The 12,482-nt window shown below is 59.8% G+C and overlaps 4 protein-coding genes across 4 annotated transcripts; all 4 read left to right on the forward strand.

Annotated features, from left to right (window-relative positions):
* Positions 1-262: 262 nt before the first annotated feature.
* Positions 263-2,341, forward strand: LMXM_08_29_0150 (conserved hypothetical protein; the record flags this gene model as incomplete). The annotated part of the gene is made up of 1 exon (XM_003872499.1): positions 263-2,341. The coding sequence occupies one exon, from the start codon at positions 263-265 to the stop codon at positions 2,339-2,341; it is 2,079 nt and encodes a 692-aa protein (XP_003872548.1).
* Positions 2,342-3,666: 1,325 nt separating this feature from the next.
* On the forward strand, positions 3,667-4,680 carry LMXM_08_29_0140 (DNA-directed RNA polymerase I-like protein; the record flags this gene model as incomplete). The annotated part of the gene is made up of 1 exon (XM_003872500.1): positions 3,667-4,680. The coding sequence occupies one exon, from the start codon at positions 3,667-3,669 to the stop codon at positions 4,678-4,680; it is 1,014 nt and encodes a 337-aa protein (XP_003872549.1).
* A 946-nt stretch (positions 4,681-5,626) lies between these two features.
* LMXM_08_29_0130 (conserved hypothetical protein) lies at positions 5,627-8,122 on the forward strand (the record flags this gene model as incomplete). The annotated part of the gene is made up of 1 exon (XM_003872501.1): positions 5,627-8,122. One exon carries the CDS (start codon positions 5,627-5,629, stop codon positions 8,120-8,122), a length of 2,496 nt encoding a protein of 831 aa, XP_003872550.1.
* A 1,226-nt stretch (positions 8,123-9,348) lies between these two features.
* On the forward strand, positions 9,349-12,078 carry LMXM_08_29_0120 (proteasome regulatory non-ATPase subunit,putative; the record flags this gene model as incomplete). Its single annotated transcript, XM_003872502.1, has 1 exon — positions 9,349-12,078. The coding sequence occupies one exon, from the start codon at positions 9,349-9,351 to the stop codon at positions 12,076-12,078; it is 2,730 nt and encodes a 909-aa protein (XP_003872551.1).
* Between the last annotated feature and the right edge of the window lie 404 nt (positions 12,079-12,482).

A 12,482-nucleotide genomic window follows, 5' to 3' on the forward strand; every position in this document is an offset into this window, starting at 1 on the left:
CACGTCTGCCTTCTACGCTGCACGTGGCTGCCCTCGTACAATGCACGCCCCTCGCTCGACGTCTCTCCCGTACAACCTCTTCCCCGCTTGTGCCTTGGCTACCCCCTTCAGCCCGCATAGTTGAAGGCGGTATATAGTTGTACACACACCGGCCCACTCAGGCACCGCTCACCTGTCCCCCTACTCACCCTCCGACTCTCTGACCGTTTCTCTTGGCGTCATATCCGTTGTCTGCTCCTCCGTTTGCGACAACAACAGAACGATGTCTCTGCGCCCCACCACCGGAATGGCCCCGCCGCCGACGGGGATGGCCTTCTCCGCCACAGGCTCCTCTCATGCTGGGTCTATGCGGCCGACGACGACGATGGGTGGCGGCACCACGCTCGGCCGCATCCAGGCACAGGTGCAGGAGGGCACCTTCACCTCCACTGTATACGGCTACATCCGCGACCACCAGTACGAAGAGGCCGTGGAGCTGCTGGCGACGCAGCTGGAGGAGTTCCCGCGCAGCCGCGCAGCCGTGTCGCTCATGGCATATTGCTGCTACATGATGGGCGACTACGGTGAGGCGGCCAGTCTCTACGAGCAGCTAACGAAGATCTGCCCTAACATTGAAGAGTACCGGGTGTACTACGCCCAGTCCCTCTACAAGGCCGGCGCCTACGCAGAGAGCAACCGTCTGTGTACCTTGATCACCTCACCACAAAATCAGACCACACTCAACAAAATGCAGGCGGCCATCGCGTATGAGCAGGAGGACATCCCGCAGACAAAGTCGTTCCTCGAGCAGGCCCCGGACACCGACACCGACATGCTCGTTCTGCGGGCCTGTGTTCTGAGTAAGGAGGGCAGCTACGAGGAGGCGCTAGAGAAGTTCAAGGAGGCGCAGAACGCCGTCGGTTTCTCGGCGGCGCTGACGTACAACATGGCGCTCATGTACTACAAGATGGAGCAGTACGGTCCGGCGCTGCGGCACTTGGCTGAGATCATCGACCGCGGCGTCGAAGGGCACCCGGAGCTGAACATTGGCACGAACACCGAGGGAGGCGAGGCGCGCTCCGTGGGCAACACACAGCTACTGAGGGAGACCGCCCTTATCGAAGCCTTCAACCTCAAGGCGGCCATCGAGTATGCCTCGAAGAACATGCAGGCCGCCAAGGAGGCGCTGACGGACATGCCGCCCCGCACCGATGCCGAGCTCGACCCCGTCACACTGCACAACACCGCTCTCATCAACATGGACGAGAACCCGACGAACGCGTTCAAGAAGTTCAACTTTCTCCTGCAGAACCCGCCCTTCCCGCCAGAGACGTTTCAGAATCTGCTTCTCTTCTACTGCAAGTATCAGTACTACGACCTGGCCGCGGACGTGCTCGCCGAGAACCCGCACCTTGCGTGGCAGTACCTCTCGCAGAACAATCAATCGCTCTACGACTTCCTCGATGGCCTCATCACGGCCCAGACTTCGCCGGCGGAGGCGTACCGCAAGTTCGACATTCTCACGCAAAAGATGGTACAGCAGCTGCGCAACATGACGCGCCGCATTCAGGAGGCTGACCAAAGCCAGGACGCGGCGGTTGCGAAGACGGCGGTGCGGACCTATGACGTCACCTTGGAGGAGTACATCCCCGTTCTCATGGCGCAGGCGAACATCTACTGGGAGATGGAGAATTACCCGATGGTCGAGCAGCTCTTCCGCCAGTCGGCCGACTTCTGCTCCGAGAACGACGTATGGAAGCAGAATGTGGCGCATGTCTTCTTCATGCAGGAGACGAAATTCAAGGAGGCAATTCGGTACTACCTGCCTGTGGTGGAGGCGAACCGGGAAAACATTCTGAACTGCAGCGCTATTGTGCTCGCGAACCTGTGCGTCTCATACATCATGACCGCGCAGAATGAGCAGGCGGAGGAGATCATGCGCCGCATCGAGCGAGCGGAGGAGCGGTTAACCTACGAGGACCCCTCCAAGCAGCCGCTGCACTTGTGCATCGTGAACCTGGTCATCGGAACCCTCTACTGCTCCAAAGGGAACTTCGAGTTTGGCATCTCCCGCATCATCAAGTCGCTGGAGCCATACGACCGTAAGATCATGACAGACACGTGGTTCTACGCCAAGAGGTGCTTCCTCGCGCTGGCCATGAATCTGGCGAAGCACATGGTTTCTCTGAAGGATTCCTCCTTTGAAGAGATCCTCTTCTTCTTTGACCAAGCCGACTTACATGGCGAGAAGGTCTTCGCCTTCATCCACCCTGATCCCTCCAAGCAGGACACATCACCGCGCAACACCGCTCGTTGGGAGGCACGGCAGCTGAAAAAACTCTACCTGACACTCAAGGAGTGAGGCGGTGCGTAGCGGCAACTGTGTGCTGCGCCGTTGCGTGTGTGTTTCTCTCGCTCTCTTTGCACCCCTCCGTTGCCCTGTGTCATAGAACCGCAGATGAGGAGTGCTTGCATATGTGTGTCTCTCTATCTGTGTCTACAAGGCCTGTGTGCCTGCGTGTATTGTGTGTTTGTGTGTGTGTATCTTATGTATCTGACATCATTGCTTCCCTCACCCACCCAAACCCTCCTCTCTCCTCTCCGTTCCATTTCGCGTTGATGAGGCGTGTTCCTCGAAGCGAAGCGACGGCTGCCGCGTACGCCGCAGATGCTGACTGCCCATCGTACACTTGCCAACGTGAGGGGAAAAACTCTGCGTGTGTGCGCGCGTGCACCAGTGCCTCTGCTCACGGTTCTGTCAGCGGCTCCTGCTTCGCCGGGCGAGCATATGTTCTCTGGAGCGACCGGGAGTCTTGTCTGTTGCTGAATGGACCTCTTGTAGACCCTCCCCTCTGCTCACTCGTCATGCAAGGGTAGCTCACGTGTGCCACCTCCGTGCGTTTCAGGAGCACCGCCGGGGATCGTCTTTTCCCACAGCCACCTTCACTAATTGGATCTTGTCTCTCTCTTGGATACTGCGCCACCGCTCACGCGTATGGATGTTTTCACGGACTCTATGTCGTCCCATGGCACTCCCCACGGTGTTGGCGCGCACGTGTGCTGCTCTCCGTGGCGGCGTCGCGAGAAATTACAGGAGAAGTGGAATTCACCAAAAGGAGAGAGACGCATAGCGGCGGTCAAGGTCCACTAGGAGCACTGATACCTGGACAGGCGCGACCGTGCTCTGCGTGTGCGCGCCTGCAGATCGCCCCCCCCCCGCCGCCGCCCGCCGTTCTCGTGGCTTTGTTTTTTTTTTGCTGCGTGGAGGCTGCTTGGGTTCTCCTTGCAAGTTTTCTGCTCACTCGCAACAGCCGCATTTCCGACCTTCCACCATCTCTCCCCTTTCTCAAAGCACGCTCTGCACACTGCTGCTGCCTTCCGACTGGGCAGGCAAGGGGCTGTCTCGAGTACGTGCGTGGCGCTCGCCCACAACTAGCGCGTAGGACAGGTGTGGCACACCCTATCGGGGACTGCCGTGCCGGTGCCTTCTAGAGATTCTCGTTCTGTGGTTGCTCACTTCGTGCGTCGTCGACCGAGTGTGGCTGCAGGGGCGACGCGATCAGCGTTCAGCCGGCACACTCAGCAGGTACAAAGAGCTACCCAAGAAGGGAAAAGAGGCACGAACGCCAACCGCGCGGACGTCGTGGTTTTCTTTGCCTTCGCTTGTGTGAACCTGCCACCGAAGCCATGAGGCTGGAGATTGTCGAGTGTGTGAAAAATGAGCACGCCGCGGGCGAGACGCTCACGTTTCAGCTCAACGAGGTGGACAGCTCTTTTGCCAACGCGCTGCGGCGTGTCATGTTGGCGGAGATTCCGACGCTCGCCATTGAGTACGTGACAATCCGCCAGAACACGTCGGTGCTGCCCGATGAGATGATCGCTCACCGGCTTGGCCTTGTGCCGCTCTTCTCCGGGAAGGCGAAGCGCTTAAACTTTCCGCAAGATTGCGGCTGTGGCGGGAGCGGGTGCCCAGACTGCCAGATCACCGGTTCGCTGAAGGTGCAGTGCCCGCCGAACCAGCATAGCAAGCAGGTGTTCATTGGCGATTCTCTGCAGATCGATGACGCTGAGGTGTACCCAGTGAGTGCGGAGGAGCATGGCATTTGGCTGGTCACGCTGGGACGCAGCCAGGTGCTGGATCTGCATGTCGTAATTCGCAAGAACATTGCCAAGACGCACGCCAAGTTTATGCCAGTGGCGACGGTGGCGATGCGCTACGCTCCTGAGATCATCCTCAACCTCAACGGGTTCCAGACCCTCGGGAAGGCGAAAGCGCGTGAGTGGGTGGCCCGCTGTCCGCGGAACGTCTTTCGGTTTGTCGAGCGCACTGGCCAGGTGGAGGTGCAAGACGAGGACGCCTGCATCTTCTGCCGCGAGTGCACGTCGCAGGAGCCCCCGTTCGACAGGCTTCCCGAGCCGCTAGTGTTTGTGCGGCAGAAGAAGAACAAGATGGGCTACTTCGACTTCACCTTCACAGTGGAGTCGACCGGGGTGCTACCGGTGCTGCAGATTGTGTACGATGCCGTGGCGGTGGTGCGCAAGAAGCTGCAACGGGTGAGTGAGGGCCTCATGAAGGACCCGAATGCGGACGGTGTAAAGATGCGCACGATTGGCCAGTCCACAACTGCCCCCGTGGTGCCCAACGCGGATGCCGTGCGGAAGGGCGCGGAGGAGGACAACCTCAATTTCACCATGCAATAAGCGTGCCGCGATTTCACGTCTCGGTGAGCGTAGGGTAGCAGGTGAACAAGTTGGGGGACTCCGCCCGACGTCGCGGATCGCATGGTGCGTTGTGCGCTACCTCTGTGTACGTCTCGGTGTCTTTTTTGTTGTTGTTGTCTGAGGCGCCCTCCTAGGCCTTTGTGTAAGGCATGCAATAAATGGCCCCCCTCCCCCCTCCAAGGACACAACCGCCACAGCCCAAGGATGCTTGCATACACGAGAAGGACGGGATGAGAGGCGGAGTGGTGGTGAGAATGGTCAACTTACACTCTCCCCTCACCCCGCAGCCCAACCCTCACTCTTGATCTAGACCATTTTGGCCCTTCCCCTTCCTCCCTCCCGGCACGACGGTTGAAGAGGGAAATAAGATGCGTTTCACGACACGCCGCGTGTCGACCTATGCCTCGCTCTCTCTCTCTCTCTGTTGATACTCTGTTTCACGTGTGTCACCACACACTCTTCTTTCCTCGTTTTTCCCGCTCCTGTGTTGCTATGTTCACGTGTGTGGATGTGGGTGTGTGCGTGTTGGCACATGTACAGCCGTGGAATAGCTGTTCGAGCCGCTCCAACAGCACGAACACCACCGAAAAGGGCGTTTTTTTGTTTTCGCGGTTGGGCGTGGCGCTGCCGCATCCAATCACCTCCTCGTTTTCTCTCCCCCCCCCACGGCGCTCGCTGGCATTCTTCTAGTTTCCTTCCACCGACAAAGGCAGCGATGGAGGCACCACACACGCTTTCATCTCGTGTGAGCCCGTCATCGGCGCGTCTGCCGAACCTGTCGAAGAGGGACGGCGCGCCCCTCGTCAGAGCGCCTCGCAGGGTGCCGGGCATAAGAAGACAGTCAAAGGGACTGCTAGAGCTGCTGGAGAGAGGTGCTATCGGTCCGGAAATAGACCTAGAGCCACTGCTCACGACGGACGGGCCCATGCGATCGCAGCGGATGCAGCTGCACAGGGCGGCCGACAAGCGACAGCGCCGTCCACAAGTGATGACGGAGAATTCCGGCTTCAACGCTATCCACGACTACAAGCTGGACATGGAAGAACTCGCCAAAATACCCCCCTCCCTAGGCCTGAACGAGCTTCAGGACTGGGATGTGGCGCAGGCGCAGGAGAGACGTCTGCAGCGTTCCACCGTGCATGCTGTGGCGGCTCCGAAAGCCAGCCCCCCCTTGAAGTCTGGTTCTGGTCCGTCTAAATCATTGGCTGCTGCTGCAGCCAACCCGCTCCATGCCGCTGGTCCCGCGCGAGAGGACGCGCGCACCTACACCGAGCTGCTCGACTGGTATTCGATGCACGAGTTTATTATACGCAAGGGGAAGACGCTACGCAACACGCCCGAGTTTGCCTCCTTCAAGCGACATTACGCGTCGAGCTGGGGCGAGGTAGACGGCCTCATCGAGGTACTGGAGGAGATGCTGCAGAGCTACGGTGTTGAGATGGCCTATGTGGATGGTAAGCAACTCGCCCAGCTGGCCTCCTATCAGGTGCCCGACCTAATCTCCGCAACGGAGATGCTTGAATGCATCAACAACGCCGAAGAGGTGCTCCCGCTGCTCATGGATGCATCTCGTCCCTACCGCTACGGCCCCAAGCGCCACGAAGTGGCGGCTACAAAGATCCAGGCCACGTGGCGCATGTACCGGCAGCGCATCGCCTACATCCACCTGCTGATCGGCACCCGCGCCGCTATTGCCATTCAGCGACAGTATGTCATGTACCGCGCACACCGCTTGACGCGTCGCACCATTCGCTCCATCCGCGAGACCCGCATGACGCAGTGGCAGGAAACGATGAGGGAATTCAAGGCTGCGTGGCCGCGCATTGAGGAGGGCCGCCGCGTCATCGTTCACCTTCCCTCCCTCTCGTATCCCACGTACCAAGCAAAGAAGATACCCTTCTACGAGGCGAGGCAGCTGGGGCAGTTAACGCGGCTGAGCACGCTAGCGGACCCCCATGTGCAGCTTATCTTTGTGGTCCCGGTGAAGCCGGAGACGGAGATTCAGCAATACTACATGAGTCTGCTTGCCGAGAACGGCGTTTCAAACGTAGCCGGCCGCTTGACGTTCGTGGTGCCCGAAAACGTGCGGCGTCTTCCTGCTGGAATGAGTCTCACTCGTATGGTGCTGCTCTCTCCGCGTCTCTTAAAGCTGGTCTCTGCCCTGTGTACCGGCAAGCCCGCCTACATCTTGCCCGGCGTCGTTGGAGCAGAAGAGCTTACGTTGGCCACGCAGCTGAACATACCCATGCTGTCGTCAGAGCCGCATCTTGTGCAGGCTTACGGCTCTAAGAGCGGCTGCAGGCGGCTGCTCGCGGCTGCGGACATTCTGACGCCTCCTGGCGCGGCGCAGCTGCGCTCTAGAGCGGACCTCCTGTACTCGTTGACAAGCCTCATCGTTGGGCGTCGCGCAGTGCAGCGATGGCTGGTCAAGCTGGAGAACGAGTTTGGAAGTCACGGCCACGCATACCTCGACGTGAACCGTCTCACTTCTCTGCAAGACGAGGGCTCCGCGTCTGACTCCGCTGACGCTGCGTCGTCTGCCGCGCTGAGTGCAGCGGTGTTTCATGAATTGGAGGTGCACGGAGCGAAGCGCATGCGCCTCGTGCACCCAAGCAGCTACCCCAACTGGGACGCGTACCTCGCCATGTTTGACGAAGTGGGCGGGTGTGTGGAGGCCGTCCTGCCCGGCCTTTGCACTTCCGTCACGGCAAACGTGTTTGTCGCCCCGTCCGGGGAGGTACGGGTAGAGTCGGTAGTGGAGCCACTTCTGGCGCCGGCCCTCACTGCGATGGGGTCCCTCTTCCCGTACCGCTCCAGTGTGCCGTATACGGCGGTGCGCGGCGCTTCTCTCAGCCTGGGCCAGGCAGCGTATCGCAAGCACATTATGGGCTACCTGTCCCTCGACTTCGTGGTCACCACCGAAGTCGATGCCGAGGGCGACGCCTCCCACTCTCCTCAGACGCGGCTATGGGGTGTAGACGTAGACTTTGGGCTCACCACGCAGGCCTCCGCGCATGCGCTCGCCCGTGTCTTTAGCGGCAGCGTGTGGGACGAGAAGAGTGGCTCCTGCGTGAACCAGAGCACCGGCAAGCCGCTCGTCTACGTGTACAGCGGCGTACTGTACAACCCCTACATCTCCTCCATCCGACACTCCTCCTTCTTCTCCCTCTGCTGCAACCGAGGGCTGACGTACAACTGCAACCGCCAGTCGGGGATCGTCTTCCACTTCCTCAACCTCTTGCTGTGCAACTGCCTCGGTGTGCTGTCCGTCGGCTCTGAGGAGGAACGTGTGGTGCAGCAGATAACAGAGTTTCAGGCGCTCCTGAACATACAGTTCCCTGCCCAAGGTCAACATTCGGCTGACAGCAACTGCGTATACTTTTCTTCCGTCGTCCGGCAGCTCTCGCAGTTCTTGACGTGAGGGGACGGTAAACTCGAGTGGAGATGGCGGTGGCGCTGTTAGCGGTACGGTTCGTGCGTGTGTGTGTGTGTGTGTGTGTGTGTCCGCCGGCTATGTGCAGAGGGATGGTGAGAAATGTGTCGCATCTCTGCTGTCTCTCTGACATGTGTGTTCCTTTTTCAAGGCGCGTCTGCGCGCTGACGTGTGCGGGGCGCCGATGCCTTTGCTTCGCTCTCTTCCGTTTTTGTCGCCTACGATGTACTGAGAGAAGGCGCGCTGTCCTGCCCTTCCCTCTCCCTTGCACCATCGCCATTACATGGCGCTTCCTCTTCTTTCGAGCTTGCGCGCTCTGTCGTCCTGCTCGCGCGCACACTCGACTTGGCACTCCCTTGGCAATCCGTTTTCTTTTTATCTTCTCCCACGCGCCCCACGCGCACGAGGGGGGAGGGGGGAGGGGTGTGGGACCCCGTGTGAACCCGCCTCCTTCCCGCAGCGGATGCGCGCACACTTTGGTGTGGTACATGGCGCTCTGCATGGCACATGGAGCCGTGCACTCATGTACACGAACGCCTTCACCTTTTCAGGCGCGTTGGCGTCGCGCACGCCGGGTCGAGTGCAGTGCGCATACGCACGCCACCTCTGAGCACACACACCCGCGGTGGACCTCTCTCTCCTTCAATGCCGTCGTGACCGCCCTGGATGCCTCCGCCTGCGTTGACGTATCTCCACGGCGGTCACGACGATCTTCACGCTACGGCATCCTCTTCGCCTTTCAACCCTCTTTCCATGTCTCCTCCGCTCTGTTCTGCCCCCTCGTCGAGCCCATTCCTAACCGGTGTGATGGTGCAGTTATAGAAGGATTCATAGCTGCATCCCCCTCACGCTTCCACTCTCCGCCAGCTTCCCCTTCCCCCTGCACGTGTCACATTCGGTCTGTCTCTCTCTCTTTCGGCAAACTGCTGCTTGCCCCGTCGTGTACGTGTGTGTCACGGTGTATGCGCTGTCTACGTGGGGGGGGCTGACTCGACCTACACGTGTGATTTTCGGCTCACTTCATATCACGCCTCTCCTTTACTCGTGCTCGTATCTCGCGCACACCCACCCAGCCTCTCTCCCTCACTCGAACTGTTCCGCATCCCGGCGCATCATCACCACTCCGAGGAGAGCGTGACTGTCTTCGTATAGACTACCGCAACCTCTGCAACTCCCTACCTGGCACACTTCCGTTTCATAGAGATCCGCCAGCCATGGGCTCCAAGGGAGAGGAGGTGGCGGTCGATGTGCCGTCGAAGGACCCGCAGAAGGATGCCACCATCAACGAGAAAAAAAAGAAGGAGAACGAGCGCAAGATGAGCGAGGAGGACATGCGCATCAAGGAGGAAGTGGAGCTGCTTGTGGCGCGAGCCGCAGACAGCGACGTCGACATCGCCAAGATCGCGGTGGAGCGCCTGGTAGATCTGCTTCGGACGAGCAGCAGCGGCAGTCTGGCCGCCGTGCCACCACCACTGAAGCACGTGCGCGCCTTGTATCCGGAGCTGGAGGCGGCGCTCAAGAGCTCCCAGAGCCCATCTGTTTCGCGCCGTCTGCACGACCTCCTCTCCTTTATCTCCATGACGCTGGAGTCCAACAACGGCGGCCGCACACTGCTGGAGCACAAATTGAAGGGCACAAAGAACGACCTGGCGCAGTGGGGCCACGAGTACCTCCGCTTTCTCGCCGGCGCCATCGGTGAGGAGTGGCGCGAGCGGCCCACCAACAAGGAGTCGACCGACTACCTGAACGGCTTCGTGGACCAGATCGTGTCCTACATGCTGGCACACCAAGACGAAGCGACGGCGATCGACTTACTGATGGAGATTGACGGCGTCACGCGCATTCTGCCGCTTGTCGAGGCGTCGAACTACAAGCGAATTGCAAACTATATCGCGGCAATCAGCAAGTACCTGACTCGCCCGTCGGACAGCGAGGCGCTGCGTACGGTGTACGATATCTACAAGAAGATGCAAGCCTATCCAGATGCCGCGCTCACCGCCCTCAGGCTGAACGACCGCGACCTCGTCGCGGAACTTTTCAGTGAGTGCAAAACCAAGCCGGAGCGTCTGCAGATGGCGCTGTTGTGTGCCAGGCAGAAGTGCTTCCTTGATCTGGATGACGAGGAGGACGAGCTGCTGCAAGACGCGAATGGCAATATGGGTCTCTCGCAGCTGTACCGCCACACGGCGCAGGAGTTCGACTCCATGGCTCCTAAGACTGTGGAGGAGGTATTCAAGATGTCCCCAGATGAAAAGAGCGGCCCGAAAGACCTGCAGAACAACTTGGTCTGCGCGTTTGTGAGTGGACTGGCCAACTGCGGCTACGGCACAGACAAGTTCCTCTCCGACACCCCAGCCTTCTTTTTCGATCAGCGAGAGGACCGCATCATCTCCACCACAGCTGCCCTCGGCCTGCTGCACCTGTGGGACCACACGGAGGGCCTGCAGCAGATTGACAAGTACTTTTACTCAGAGAGCACCTACGTGAAGGCTGGCGCGTGCCTCGCTTCTGGCATCGTCATGTGTGGCGTGAAGAATCCCTTTGACCCCGCGCTAGGGCTGCTCTCGGAGCAAATCAACGCGCGAGAGACAGAGGTGGCTATTGGTGCGATTCTCGGCCTCGGCTACGCCTACGCCGGAACGCGCAAGGAGGACGTCAAGGAGCTGCTCATTCCGTTGCTGGCGGACTCGGAGCAGAAACTCTTGGTGCAGTGCATGGCCGCCTACGCCCTCGCAACCGTGTTCGTGGCCTCTGCCGATGAGGACATCTCCGAGACCATGATGAACTGCCTCATGGAGGTGCCGGAGAACAAGCTGAAGGAGCCATGTGTGCGGTATCTAATCCTGGCGCTCGGCTGCATGTTCCTGGGGCGCCAGGAGGCCGCGGACACCCTTCTCGACGCCACGCGCGCGCTGCCGGTGGCTATCCAGCGCTACACGGAGATCGTGGTGCGGAGCTGCGCCTTTGCAGCCACGGGCAACGTCGTCGTCATCCAGAGCCTCTTCCACGTCATCGCGGAGAACGACGAGGCGCCGGAGAATGACGAGGAGAAGAACGAGGACGAGGCAAGGGAGGGCAACGCCAACGAGGAGGCAGCAGCGAAGCCGGAGGAGGAGAAGACGGCCCCACTGAATCACAAGGCAGCGGCTGTGCTCGGCATCGGTCTCGTGGCGGTCGGCGAGGACCTCGGGATGGAGATGACCAAGCGGGCCATCATTCACTCGCTGCTGGCGGATACCGTTAGCAAAGGAAAGGACCCTATGTCAGGACGGTGCGCAGTGCCCCTGGTCTACGCCCTCCTCTCTGCCGGCAACCCCAACATGCCGGTTGTGGAGACGCTGAATCGACTCGCCCACGACTCGGACCTGCCGACGGCCACCAACGCCATTACGGCGATGGGTATCGTCGCGGCTGGAAGCAACAACGCCCGCGTCGCCACGAAGCTGCACAGTCTCTCCTCCTATTACCAGAAACCCATTTTTGCTGGCGCAACCTTTGCGGTGCGCCTGGCCGAAGGTTTCTGCGCGATGGGTAAGGGCCACCTCACCCTCTCCTGCCTGCAGAATGACAGCAATGTGGTGAATATGACAGCACTGATGGGTGTGCTAAGTCTGCTCCACAGCTCTCTGGACCTGTCAAACACGCTGCTTGGTGAGTGCCACTACATGTTCTACGCCATTACCCCGTCCATTAGCCCACGCATGATGATGGCTGTCAATGAGGACATGGAGCCTGTGGACTCGGTATTGGTGCGTGTCGGCCAGCCAGTCGACACGGTAGCCCTACCGGGCAATCCGAAGGCTATCACCGGCTTTCAAACTCAAAAAACGCCGGTGCTTCTCAGCGCGACAGACAAGGTGGAATGCGCTGACGTCAAGTACGTCCCTGTTGGAACGGTGCTGGAGGGTATTTGCGTCGTCAAGGAGCGGCCCCAGGCGGAGTAGAGCTTGTGTGCATCGTGCGGCAGCACTCAACGGACCTTCCGTAACTCTGCCCTTTTCTCTCCGTGCCCTTCGGTGGTGGTTGTCATGGGTCTTTGTGTTATGACGTGCAAGCAAGCTGGTACGCTTCAGCATGAGGCGGGGAGAGTCTGGCGCGCCCCCTCTACGTCGGCGAAGGTAAAAAATGAAAAGCAGAGGAACAGGCGTCGTTTTGCGTGTGACAGTCACCCGTCCGTCCTTTTTCGAAAGAGGAAAGGTGTTGGTGTGTGTGGGGGGAGGGGGCAGTGCCGCTTCTCCCACCTAAAGTTATAGGGGGTCGGTGACGCCGTCGAGCGGCCGCACTTGCCTGCTCGACAAGCGCTTTGTGTTCCTTTGTTTCGACCGAGTGAGACGGATTCCTGCGTGTG

Source organism: Leishmania mexicana, chromosome 8, assembly GCF_000234665.1.
Source record: "Leishmania mexicana MHOM/GT/2001/U1103 complete genome, chromosome 8".
NCBI lineage: Eukaryota > Euglenozoa > Kinetoplastea > Trypanosomatida > Trypanosomatidae > Leishmania > Leishmania mexicana.